Genomic DNA, 14261 nt, shown 5'->3' on the forward strand with positions numbered 1-14261 from the left:
AATTTCCGGCGTTGCTCACTCTGGCACTGGAGGAAACCCAGGACAGAGAGGTTGGATTGGGAATGGGAGGGGGAGTTGAAGTGCTGAGCCACCAGGAGTTCAAGGTAGGTTATTGCGGACTGAGCGGAGGTGTTCGGCGAAACGATCGCCCAACCGCCGCTTAGTTTCCCCGATGTAAATCAGCTGACATCTAGAGCAGCGGATGCAGTAGATGAGGTTGGAGGAGATGCAGGTGAACCTTTGTCGCACCTAGAACGACTGCTTGGGACATGAGTCGAGGGGAAAGGTAAAGGCACAGGTGTTGCATTTCAGGGATTCGGCCCGAAACAACGCCTATTTTCTTCGCTCCATAGATGCTGCTGCACCCGCTGAGTTTCTCCAGCAATTTTGTGTACCTTCGATCATCCAGCATCTGCAGTTCCTTCTTGAACACTTTGTGTGGATCAAACATTTGTTGATAAAAAAAATACAAAAGCAATTTAAATGAGTCTGAATGGATTTGTAAAACTGGCCAACTATTGACTACAACCTATAGGGATTTTGTATTCACATGGAAATCCCAAAGTTGCTCGTGGCTACTTAGGAAATGTTTGCAATTATATGGGAAAAGCTGATGATTCCCTGCAAAATCCAGGCCAATAAGTTTTTCTTTCAACAGCACTCCTCCCCCACCCAGCAAGCACTGTTATTTCTTAACAGTGCCTGTAATTTGGACATTTTTCCTAGGTGTGACAAAGATGATAACGTCTCTTTATGAGCTGTTAGCAGCCTACTCTAAATCATGGCTGCCCAAGTGTTGATGTGTCTATGCATACTGGAATGTAAAGACAAAGGCAGAAAGCATTAAGTAATTTCTGATTGAACTTCAGGATCAAAGTGTTTTAACTGTGATCCTTGTAGCATTGCTGCCGCCTTATTGAAACAGTTGGGTGCCTGCTCGTTCCCTTTCTTTTGCATCCCCCGAGGAGCCTGCAGCCAGAACAGGTAGTCAAAAGGCAGAAACCTTTGGGCATCTGCGCTCTCTCAGAGAAGCAGCTGCGACTTCCAGAGGAAATGCTGCTTTCTTCCCTTCAGCCCAATAAATTGGAAAACACTGGGCCTGGTTTGGCATAGCTCACCGCGTAGGATGAAGTTAATTACTTAAAACTTAAAGTCAAAACATGCAGATTGTCCTATTTTTGATAAACAATGAGAAGACTCCCTGCAGGATAAAGAAGCTTTCATTGACTTCACAAGAATGCCTCTCAAGAGGGATTAAGCATTGTTTTATCAACCACAGCAATATGATGATTAATGGCAATATGATGATTCATTGTTTAATTAAATATTGCAATCAATATAATCACTTTATAAGATGTTATGGTGTTTCTTGTATATCCTGAATATGCTTAAATGTAGGGGGGATCTGACAGAGGACTGTCGAGAATGAAGGGGGACCAGGCGGGCGGGGGCGTCGAGAATGAAGGGGGATCTGGCAGGGGGGGGTGTTGAGAACAAAGGGGGCTCCCGAGATTGGTGGAGGACTCAGCGGGAGGCCACCTACTGCCACATGTGGTGACAGGCAGAAGATCGAACTGTTCGGCAAACTTTTGTAACTTTGTCGACGCCAGAAACATGGCGACTCTTGTGTACTGGTGGGGTCTGGTGTATGATTTTACCGGGTTGCGTGCAATACGAAGCATTTTCACCGTGCCTATGAGCATGTAATAATAGAGTATCATTGAATTGCCTGGACACAAACAACGTTTGCTTTAAAACTAACCAATGATCCTGGAGACAAATTCTTATTCAACCAGTTGCAGCATTGCAGCTCCCTTTTATAACCCTCACCCCACCTTTTGCAGTTTGAAGCCAGGTTTAAAAAGTTCACATGAAGTCTAATGGAACATCTGAGATATTTTAACGCTTGGAAACGTTTCAGTGTTAGGAAAGCCAGCAAGTCATTTTGCTGACTCCTAAACTTGGTAATATTTCTGGTGCTCTCAGATTGAAGGAATGTGTACACTGTACTTTGGGGTGTGAAAGAGCTTGCCAAGCCTCCAGGAATGCCCTGGTCTGTCCACGAACTGAAGACCAATCTCCAGCACCCTACTGCCTGCAGTTTTGGAAAGCAACTGTCAGGAAACTTACCCAAAAAAAATGATTGATGTTCTTTTAAAAAAAAAAGAAAACCGTAGCATATTAGTTGTGAAATGAAACATGGAAAATAGTGGGGGGAAAAAAGGACTGTTTGCTTGAAATTGGGAATCTGCCAACCAGATAATGGAATGTAAAATTGATTTGGGAATGTGGTTACATGAGGTGATGTGTTAGTGGAAGCATGAAGCAAAAGATCATAGATTGAAATCTGCAGAAATACATCCAACCAGAGCTGGCAAACCTAGATACAAATATTGCAGTCCACCCCTTGAGTGTATAACCGGTGTCCAGCACTGGGTAAATGTCCAGCTTTATTAAAACTGCTGATGCCAGAAATCTGAGACAAAAACAGAAAATGCTGGAAGCACTCAGCACGTCAACAGCTACAGTACTTCAGAAGCAGAAATAGTTAATGCTTCCCAAACCTAAAAACAGTAACTGTTTCTCAATCCATGGATGCTGCCTGACCTGCTGTGTGTTTCCAGCATTTTCTGTTTCCGGCTCAGTATCTGGTATAGGGAAGGAAAGTCTCAAAACCCTATTTGCGGCTATTATGCATATTAAGACAGAGAGGGTGCTGGCACTGCAATGATGCAGTATACCAAATGGGTTTCTGATGGCCATGAGTTACTGACTTACAGCGCCAGAGACCTGGGGTCGATCCTGACTACAGGTGCTGTCTGTACGGAGTTTGTAAGTTTTCCCTGTGGCCGCATTAATTTTCTCCAGGTGCTCCGGTTTCCCCCCACATTCCAAAGAAATGTAGGTTTGTATGCTATTTGGCTTCTGTAAATTGTCTCCAGTCTGCAGGGTGGAACTTGTGTATGTGTGATCGCTGGTCGGCACGGACTCATTGGGCCGAATGGCCTGTTTCCACACTATGTCTCTAAACAAAACTAATGGAGTCACTAAGAGTTATAGATGCGTGAATCTTACATAGAACACAAAGTACTAGAGTCACTCATCAGGTCAGGCAGCATTCCTGGACCACATGACTAGGCAATGTTTTGGGTCAGGATCCTTCCTCCAGAGATGCTGCTTGTCTGCTGATTTACTCCAGGATTTTGTGTCCTAACTAATCTGATGATGACTAATATCAAAACCAGAGAAGGCTATACCATTTGTGCGATCTTTAAGTTTCTAATCCCCAATGCATTTAAAAAATTGAAAATGCTGAAGATAAGCAGCAGGTCATGCAGCGGTCGTGGAGAGAGAAATGGTTAATGTTTCACATCAAACTTTCAAAGGGAGTTCAACTTGAAGCACCATATTTGGTTATCTATTATGCACTTCACTCAGAGTAATATCTGGAAATATCTTTATTAGTGCATCATGAAGGAGTTATAATCAGAAAAGGACAACATTCATATAATTCAGATCCCTTTTCTTGATTAAATATTTTAATTGTCAATTGAAGGTCATAAGTTGGAATTAAGTTAAGAGCCATGGCACATTTTCCTTGGAGAATCTAGTAAGGTGACATATTGTTTTATGGAAATAGAGGTAAATTTTTGTGAGAATTGTGCATTTCATGTTGTTGTGACCTGATAGCATATAAAATGCATTGTAATCATGAAAAGCAAAGTTTATCTTTCTAGCATCTGAGGAGAGTTTGCCATTGGCATTGCACATTTAATGAGAATAGCGTCTTTGTCTTAGAATTTTCTTTATGACATTTAGGGGTTTACCTGTGGTGAAGAAAGCTAATGGCATGTTGGTCTTCATTGCGAGAAGATTTTCGTTTAGGAGCAAGTTGGTCGTTCTGCAGTTGTACAAGGCCCTGTTGAGACAGCAGATGGAGTATTGTGTGCAATCTTGATCTCCTAATTTGAGGAAGGACATTATTACTGCTCTTGAGGGAGTGCAGTGTAGGTTTACTAGGTTAATTCCCAGGATGGTGGGACTGACATATGATGAAAGAATGGGTCGACTGGTCTTGTATTCACTGGAATTTAGAAGAATGAGAGGAGATCTCATAGAAAAATAAAAATTTCAAAGCATTGCACAGGCTAGATGCAGGATAAATGTTCCCGATGTTGGGGGAGTCCAGAAACAGGGGTCACAGTTTAAGAATAAGGGGTGGGCCTTATCACCCAGAGAGTTGTGAATCTGTGGAATTCTCTGCCACAGAAGGCAGTAGAGGCCAATTCACTGGATGTTTTCAAGAGGGAGTAAGATTTAGCTCTTTGGGCTAAAGGCATCAAAGGAATGGGGTACTGATTTTGGATGATCAGCCTTGATCATAATGAATGGCAGTGTTAGCTCGAAGGGCCGAATAGCTTACTCCTGCACCTATTTGTCTATGTTTCCATGTCATAGATCAGGAAAGGGCATTTAATGATCTGAAAGACCTTGCAGTCGACTGGGTGGCTGTGATCCCTGCCCTACATGTTGCTATAATTGGATTAGCTCCATGCAGGCATCTGAAGGCACTGTAGAAAATACTGCCAACGTTGTCCCTGCAAACTCCTCCTGATGCAGTGGAAAGATAAGTGATCAGCATCGTTCCCCAGGCCAACATATCCAGCTTATTATCTCAGCTTACAACATTACACGGCAGGCCACGTTGTTTGCTGCCCCGTCATTGGGATCCCAACACAGAGACTCTGTACAGGAAGAGAATGTCAGACAGACATGGGATAAGTAATCTTAATGCAACATTCCTACCAGTGTTTCCCAATGCCAGACTCCATGGCCCTGGGCCAAGTCAGCCAGATCCTCCTTAAGTTACACGGAAGCAAACATTAACCATTGTTACAGTCCTACCTTTGTGTTATCAGACCACAGTATCACCACTCACTGAGGACATTAATACTATTTGGCTGCACAATAGAATTTCTAGCCCAAAGTGTTACCTGTCTACGAAACCTTGGATAACATCTCCCTGAAACCTTTCTTCTGTCATTATATGTCATATTTCATGTTCTTATTTCATGAACCATCTTCAAAAGTGTAATCATGCTCGGCTCCATTTGTAACTTGAATAGGGTATTTGATGGTTTTGTTAAATCGTGAGTGCCATTCCTCTCGACGTATACAAGGAAAGCAGGAAGGTTTAACTGTCAGGCTGGATTTGCGTGCTCTCTCTCAGTTACTGGGGTGAAGCCAGCAGGAGGTAGCAGGAAAGCACAAGAGATCACAGATGCTGGAATCTGGAGCAAAAAAATACCTGTTGGAGTAATGCAGCAGGTCAATCAGTGACCATGGTGGGGGGTGGGGGGGTGGGGGTGGGGAAGGAATAGATGGCTAATGTTTCAGATTGAGATCCTGCATCTAGGCTGCAAAAGTAACCAGCACAAGGTTAATGCAAGTGAGAAACAGGAATGGTGGCTGAGCCTTATGAGTGTATGATGGGTGTGGGAAAGAAGATTTATTAATATACTTTGTGGAGCTCACAGGACCTTTCCTTTCCTTGTTGGACCCACATTGAAAGTCCAAAGAAATATCAAAAAAGCAAAATCGCATCTGCTCTTGTTTTGCTTCCATTCTCCACCTCATCTGCATCCCTGTTCAGTCAAACAAATTAAATTGCAAGCATAAAGTCCCAAGTACATCAGGGTTTCATATTAGCATATTTCATCCTTCTCAGTAAAGCAAAATAAAGAAAGTGGAGCATTAGTCTAGTTTAATTTAGTTTAGAGATACAGTGTGGAAACAGGCCCTTCGGCCCACCGAGTCTGCACCGACCAGCAATCCCCACACAATAACACTATCCTAGACACACGAGGGACAACTTTACCAAGACAATTATGTACATCTTCAGAGTGTGGGAGGAAACCGGAGCTCCCGGAGAAAACTCACACAGGTCATGGGGAGAAAGTATAAATTCTGTACAGACAGCACCTGTAGTCAGGATCGAGCCCAGGTCTCTGGCGCTGTTATGCAGCCACTCTACCGCTGCACTGCCGTGCTGCCAGTTAATTGCCAGGGGATGTGCAAGGTTAGAATCATTCCTCTAAAGACTTGAACGGCACATTTTCAGGATTTTCTTGCAGAAGAATGGGATAAGCTGGTTTTGTCAACCTTACAAAATAAATTTGATGAATATATTTCCGATCATTCCAAACACCCTCCTTTGCTCCCACCTCCAAAGTAGTTGCACCTGTGACCTAACTGGAAAATGCTTTGTGTCAGACACAGGAAAATCATCTATTCAAAGCATTTCTCACCATGTAACATTTACGTCCTTTGCATGGAATAAATCAGTTCCAGAAAACAGCAAAGTGCACAGAGTCCAACACTCTCTGATAGACAGCAAAAGAGAGCTCTGCATTTGGCTTGGTGTGTAGTCTGCTAAATTGATACAATACTGCCGATGATGAAGAATGTAAACTAATCTCACGTACAGAAATAGCAGAATGCTAACCAAAGAGTAGACAAGGTATGTAGTGCCCGCCTTGCAGTGAATGAGGACTTGCAGTTTCCCTTGGATCCACATAGACTCAGACTATAGACAGGGATCAGTTAACAGTGATGGTTCTGAACAAAATATTTCTGATATCTGAGTATATTAATGAAGGGATAAAAGAAGAGTCACCAGGAAATATTATGCAAGTGCTGGGCAATAGCAAAATAATAATACTGTTTTTTGCTATCAAATTTATTGTATTCCATTCTATCAATGTATTCAGAGTTCCGTGGCCCCTATATCCTCCTCTTCCCATCCCTCTCCAAAACTATGTTCACTAATAATACTGTGACTCTTAGCAGCCTGTCATGTTAAATTATGGGCTTTAAAGCTTCCTGGAAGGTGCTAAAATGGTGAGAGATGGGGAATGAGTGGGTAGAGTGCAAGGCAATATGTTGAAGTCACCTTATTAACCCACTTAATGATGTATTTAATTCTTTGGACATTGTGGAGAGATCTAGTGTACATTTATCCATCATGGTGATCCTTGAGCAGGCAGTGTTGATCCATTTGTTGGAAATGTTTAGGAAACTCCAATAAAGTGGGCTGCTTTGTACTGGATGGTGTTGAACCTCTTGAATATTGTAGATGGGAAAAAGGCATTTCTGATGTTGGGAAATGAATCACACTGCAAACTACGCAGCCTCTGACATACTCTTGAAGCACACATTTATTTTGTTGGTCTTATTTTTATTTCTTGGCATTATTTTTTTCCGTATTTTTGTGTGTGTCGGGTTCTGGGGAGAAGGCAGGAGAATGGTGTTGAGAGGGAAAAATAGATCAGCCATGATTGAATGCAAGAGTAGAGTTGATGGGCCAATAACTTATGAATTTATGGGCCAAGTTTCCAGTCAGTGGTTTTCCGAGGATGTTATCACTGGAAGAGAAGGTTTTGGTAATGCCCTTCAGAATTAAGATCTAGCTTGTTTACAATAAAGGACTGGAGTAACTCAGCAGGTCAGCCAACATCTCTGGAGCAAACACATTGGTGCGTTTTTGGATCAGGACTGAAAAGAACATTGCCTCTGCATGTTCTCTTGAAATGCTACCACCTGACCTGCTGAGTTACTCCAGCACTTTGTGTCCTCTTTTTGTAAACCGGGATCTGCAGTTCCTCGTGTCTATTGTTTCCATGCACGTGTTATAAAACATGAGCTCTATATTTACAGTTTAATTCCAAACCAGATCATATAATTTCCAGGTTTTGAATGATTCAAGCTTCAGCCATTGAATTAATATTTTTCAATACTTTTATAACAAGTAAAAGTTGAATTTAATGTTAACCACATTTCCATCCCATTATTCCCAAGTTAGAGGGGAAAATCTCTCATCATATGTACCATGAAATGGAATGCTAACCAAGGTACAAATTTAGCATAACTTGAAGTGATGTAATTCTGGCCCCCACATGTGTTTCCTGCCCCAGGACTGTTCATAGGTCCAGTAGCCATTGCTCATATGGACCTTGTCTATCTCTGCTGTTTAGCTGCATCAGAAAGTCACAGTTAATTGCACCATCTTTAGTGATGACTGGCAAATCCCCCTCAGAATTTTAAGATGACAACAATCAAAGATAGAGTTGATAGTTTGGGGCTGCAGAGAATCCAGGAAAATGTAGGGACATCAGTGGAGTTGCAGGTTACTGGTTTGCTGGTAAATGCTATTCACTCCCCCCACTGTACATGTGCCAGGCATGTTATTGTAACATAATTCAGGTAGAGATTCAGAATAATTTAATGTCATATAAACCAGGATGCAATGAAATTCCTTGTTTGCCATAAGTCTATTGAATAAACTATACAACTGGTAATGATATTTACAACAGTAAATACAACAAATAATGCAAAACAGCATAATTGTGCAAAGAGTGTAGTGCAATAGGAAGTGGTGCAAGGGAAAAAAGTATTAAAGTGCAACAATGGGATAACTGAATGAGGTAGAGTTAAGAGAAAAAGTATATGGCAGTACCTTCATGGGCGAACAACATGAACTTATGAAACCTGTTAAATTTCCAAATTACAGATAATGGTGAACCAATTGATGTGTGTTTGGGTTTCCACAAAATGATCAATAAGGGGCCTACAAGAGATTGATGATCAAAATTGGAGTGCTTGGTAGCGGCTTGAGTACTTTTATAGGAATTAACAGGTTATTTTCATTTTGAAGATTGTGACGAGTGGCGTGTCAAGGAACAATGCTGGAATGCCAACTGTTCATAATGATTCAATGGATATTAAATATAAATGAATAATTTGAATGAATGGTGAGGTGTATCATACATACATTTGCTGGTGAAACAAAGTTGAGTTGCAGTGAGGAAAGATACAGAAAGGCTTAAGTGGAATAATGGCAATTTATATAAATAAACGTGCATGGGAGATGGTATATAATCTGGAAGAATGTAAAGGCATGCGCTTTGGTTCAATAATAAAAAAGTATTTTTTAAATGATGAGAAATTGAAAGATGTTTATGTTGAGAAGGCGCTGCAATGCCTAGAAAACAAATCACTGGAAGATGACGCAAGCAAATTTCAAGGCAAATTGATATATTGGTCAATATTGCAGAAACTAGTGTAAGAGTAGAGACATTTTACTCCAATTATAAAGTACCCTGATGAGATCTCATCTGGGATAATGTGTAAAGGTCTAGACTGCCACCCTAAGGAATGATAAACTTTCACGAGAAGGGGGCTGCATCAAAGGTGCGCCAAACTGATTTGAGTATGATATGAGTATTTTAAAGGATGGGGTTATCTGGTCTTGAATTTAAAAGGATTGTACAAAATATTACACTGTATAATACTACATGGGCATAGTTGGTAACATGTAAAGAAATAGGAGCAGAAAAGAGATACTTGAACCCAAGTCTACTCCATCACCTAGATCTTTTACCTTCTGCACCATTCTCCTGCCCTCGCCTCGTATTTCTTGATCCCTCTAATTTTGGTTTTGAATGAAACAAATCTATGGGCCTCCACAGTTATATCAGATGGAGAATTTAAAAGATTCACCACTTTCTGAGTAAAGAAACTTATTTCACCCTTCAAGGCTACCCCCTGTTATGAGACAGTGACCTTAGTCCAATATATTTTGACCAGCTGAAGCATCTTTCTCATGTGTACCCTGTCCAGCTCTAACAATTTTACATGCAATGATGTTTTTCCTGGCTGGGATATCTGGGATCAAATGTCAAAATTACAAACAAAACATTTCTTCACCCAGCTTGTGGTGAATCTAAGAGTTGGAGAGGTTCTGTCACTGACCATTCGATCTTTCAATAGTAAGTCAATGAAGGATATGGGATTACTTGGTGTTATCTTATTCAGTGGCAGGGCAGGCAGGAGGGGCTGAATGGCACACTTCCTATTTCCTATTGTTCCTATATTCACTTGTAAATATATTATGGAAAGGGAGACATGTTCATTTATTCCTTTCTACTGATGTTGCCAACAGTAAATGATATCAAACATTTGCTGAGTAAAGCAATTATACCAGCCTAACCATTGCTAACATTGCTAAAATCTTAATTGTTTTTAAATCAGATGCCTTAAATGTAGAACTTATTATTACATTTCCTTTCTCCCTAGGTTACATTTTTTGGATGTGCAGTATTTTGGGGATTACGATGTGTAATTAAATTTTAACGGCTACCAATGGATGTGCGATATACAGTGAGGATGGTCACTAGCCACACTTCACCGTTGAAATGCAGTCAACTTCAGCATATACTTCATATCACTGCACAATAAGCCAACGTTCAATGCAATATGGATTCTTTAACTACAAATGTTCTGTGATAGAAAATAATTTGAGCAGAAATTAAGAATAATTGCTAATACTTTGCAGTAGAAGATGAAAGATTTTAACATTGTACTACGTATATTGATTAAAATGTTCAGTGTGTTTAAATGCAATTGTACTGATACTTGCCAAATTTGTGTAAAGAGCTCCTGCACATATGGGTTTTTGTTTTGCTCAGCAGAATGAACAGTGCAGAACAACATGCATTTATATGTTGTCTCTGTTGCAATATGTTGCAATAATGCATTTCGTTGTCTCTGTACTGTACACTGACAATGACAATTAAAATTGAATCTGAATCTGAACAATTGCAGCAGATTCTCAGAACTGCTTCTTTAGCTTCTTCACCGTGCTTCCTAGAACAGTTCTGTTCTGTACCAATGTGCTGTGAACAACATTTTAATACCAGTCAGCCATTGTCATTAGGCAAGGTACATTGGTACTAAAATACTGTTCATACCTTTGTTCCTGTTTAAAAACAAACTGATAAGAGAGATTTATTTTGTCCACCTCTATTTGTGCATGCATCTATTAAAACGTGAAGAAAATCAGATTTAGAATTTGTATATTACTTCTTCAAAAATTGAACTTTAACATCTCAACATCAATTTAATGCAGATCATTTAATGAAGTATTTCATGAAGCTCTGCAGCACTCTGACTATTTTTGAATGTCAGGCATCAAGATCTCCATAGCTTAGGCAACATGAAACTGGAGGAGGGTCTGAGCAGCCAGATGCAGTGAAAGTGCACCTTCCAGAACCTCAGGGACATATTCTCTGCCTTCTCAAAATCTACACATACTTCAAGATCAGTTGCTCCATTTAATTTGCTTGTTGGCTCGATATCCCTCATCAATTCTGCAATCAGTAGTAATTGCTGAGCTTTGTCCCCAGCTATCCTGGCCTGCAGCATCGGCCAACTTGGTTAAAAGGGAATGGAGTAAAAATAATTTTGCTGCAATCCTGCTTTTAGTTTGTCAGAACTTCCTAATTCCCAGAGTATTTAAAGAAGCTTGGATGAAGAGATAAATTGAGAGTAAGAAGTAGGTATAAGCAGCTGGGATCAAGTGTACCTCTGGAGGAGTTTCAGGAACTGAAGGGCAAGCTAAAAAAGGAAATCAGGAGGGCAAAAAGGGGACAGGAGCCAGCTCTGGCAGATAATATTAAAGATAAACCCAAGAGATATTATAAGATCAGAAAGGGAAAAAGGGCGATCCGAGAATGGGATCCCACAAGAATCAGGCGCGAATTGTGTGTAGACCCACAGATGATGGGAATGGTTCTCAATAAGTATTTTTCCTCTATTTTTACTGTGGAGTAAGACATGAGGACTGGGTTACTTGGGGCAGTCGATATTACAGTCAAGGCGGTGCTGAAGGTCGTGACGCGGATGAATGAAGTAAAATCTCACGGGCCTGACCAGGGACATCCAAGGACACTGTGGGAAGCTAGAGTGGTAAAACAGGTGAAGTGCCAGAACGCAAGGTGGTAAATGTGTGTCTCAATTCAACAAGGACTGCAGGGAAAAGCCTGGGAATCACTGGCCAGTGAGCCTAACGTGTGGTCGAAAAGGTACTAGAGAGTATTCTGAGGGAACAGGGAATATTCTCTTCCTCACTGATCCTCAACACAGGCGCACCGCAGGGCTGTGTGCTCAGTCCTCTCCTGTTCCCGCATGACTGTACTGCTAAGCACAGCTCCAACATCATCTTAAGGTTTGCTGACGACACGACCGTCCTGGGCCTCATCACAGACAATAATGAGATGGCCTATAGAGAGGAGGTAAAGGCACTAAACAGCTGGTGCCAGGAAAATAACCTCTCTCTTAATGTCAGCAAAACTAAAGAGATGATCGTGGACTTCAGGAGACAGCAGGGGAGTGGACACCTCCTCATCCACATCGGTGATGCTAAGGTTGAAAGGGTCAGCAGCTTCAAATTGCTCGGTGAGCACTTCTCTCTTGCACACTGCACACGGACACAGTAACTAAGAAAGCTCGCCAGCGGCTCTTTTTCCTGAGAAGACTGAGGAAGTTTGGCATGAACGCCAGCATCCTCACAAACCTCTACAGTCGCACCATCGAGAGTCTGCTGACGGGCTTCATCACAGTCTGGTATGGGAACTGTACAAGGAATATGTAGTCAGCATGACTTTGTACATGGGAGATTATGTCTCACAGATCTGATTGAGTTTTTTGAAGATGTGACCTAAAAGGTTGACGAGGGCAGAGCTGTAGACGTATATATAGATATCAGCAAGGCATTGACGTCATCTAACATGCTGACAGAATTGGTCACCTGACGCGTTACAGAGTGCATTGTGTCATTAGAAGATTGAGGGGGGATTTTATAGAAACTTACAAAATTCTTAGGGGTTTGGACAGGCTAGATGCAGGAAGATTGTTCCCGATGTTGGGGATGTCCAGGACAAGGGGTCACAGTTTAAGGATAAAGGGGAAATCCTTTAGGACCGAGATGAGAAAAACATTTTTCACACAGAGAGTGGTGAATCTCTGGAATTCTCTGCCACAGAGGGTAGTTGAGGCCAGTTCATTGGCTATATTTAAGAGGGAGTTAGATGTGGCCCTTGTGGCTAAAGGGATCAGGGGGTAAGGAGAGAAGGCAGGTACGGGATACTGAGTTGGATGATCAGCCATGATCATATTGAATGGCGGTGCAGGCTCGAAGGGCCGAATGGCCTACTCCTGCACCTATTTTCTATGTTTCTATGTCCTTTTCGGGGATCGCCACGAGGGGGCTTCTGTCATGATGGTCTACCACAGGGCAGTGTCCTTGCCCCAACATTCGTCAATATATGCATCAATGGCCAACCCATCACCCCGAAAACTAGGGCGTTTCTGTATGCCGATGACTTATGCATCACAACGCAATCCTGAGACTTCAGCCAGATTGAGACCGTACTAGATGCTGCTCTGCAGAATATGACAACATACTACCAACAGAACTCTCTGTTCTGAGTGTTACTACAGGAACTAATGAGTTCAACAGCAATTTTTCTTTTGTCTTGTGTTTGGGATTTTGATCTGAATGCAATTGTTCTCAAACTGAGCTTTGCCAAGATATTTCTTTTGAACCTTGGATCTCAAGTCTTTGAACATTCAAATATGGCAAACAAAACAGATGGAGAGTCAGTGAAACTTCCTCCACTCCGGGTTTGTCATAAAACACTGATCTAGCCCATCAGTGGGGAATCTGTGGGGAATCTGACCAAAACCTATCTCTGCAACAATGTGGTTTATTCTTTACTGCCTTCTTACATCAGAACTGTTAGTTCAAGGAGCAAGGCGCAACTGTTAGTTCAAGGATGTACAACAAATGCAGGTGCTGCCAACCTGCAACCTATCCATGGACAATTAAATAAATAAATGAAATGGGCTAATGATAGTCCTTTACCTATTGAAGGGTAAATACCCAGATTAGAACACCTGGTATGTAATGTGTCAAAAGTGAGATGAGGGACTGTGAGATTTGCAAACACTGGTAAGTTCATAAGAAAGATTTAGAGGACAATACTTGAAAGAGACTGAAGAGAAGTGTGGGTCATTGCGTGTGGGATAACTGATGAAAGTGGGCATATGGTCATTGAATATAAAAGCGGCATTCTCATCATCATGATGGTGTGGTCACTGGACATTCTTGAGCACTGTGGCTCTCAGCTTTGACCTTCTTAGCAATATCTTGTTATTGGTGTTCAGCGGTTGTCTGGAGAACTTCCACGTAGATGCAGGGCAGGATCTATGCATGTGGTATACAACCTGCTGCCCAAGCAATGAGAGTGCACTTCCCCTTTAAATGTTAAAGAGGCATCAGAAACACTGTGGACTCAGCCTAACAACCACCAGCTGTGTTCCTGGAAAACAGAGGGCAGGCAATTAAATTTATTGGAATCTCT

The 14261-nt window shown here is 41.6% G+C and overlaps 1 protein-coding gene across 1 annotated transcript in view; it reads left to right on the top strand.

Moving 5' to 3' along the window:
* The window catches only part of agmo (alkylglycerol monooxygenase), a 280222-nt gene extending 269566 nt beyond the window's left edge, over positions 1 to 10656 (top strand). The window contains exon 13 of the mRNA XM_055661881.1: positions 10135 to 10656. Within this exon, the coding sequence (XP_055517856.1) occupies positions 10135 to 10191 (57 nt within the window). The 3' untranslated portion in view covers positions 10192 to 10656. The remainder of the gene's footprint in view (positions 1 to 10134) is intronic.
* The last annotated feature ends 3605 nt before the right edge of the window (positions 10657 to 14261 follow it).

This window comes from Leucoraja erinacea, chromosome 2, assembly GCF_028641065.1.
Source record: "Leucoraja erinacea ecotype New England chromosome 2, Leri_hhj_1, whole genome shotgun sequence".
Classification (NCBI taxonomy): Eukaryota; Metazoa; Chordata; class Chondrichthyes; order Rajiformes; family Rajidae; genus Leucoraja; species Leucoraja erinaceus.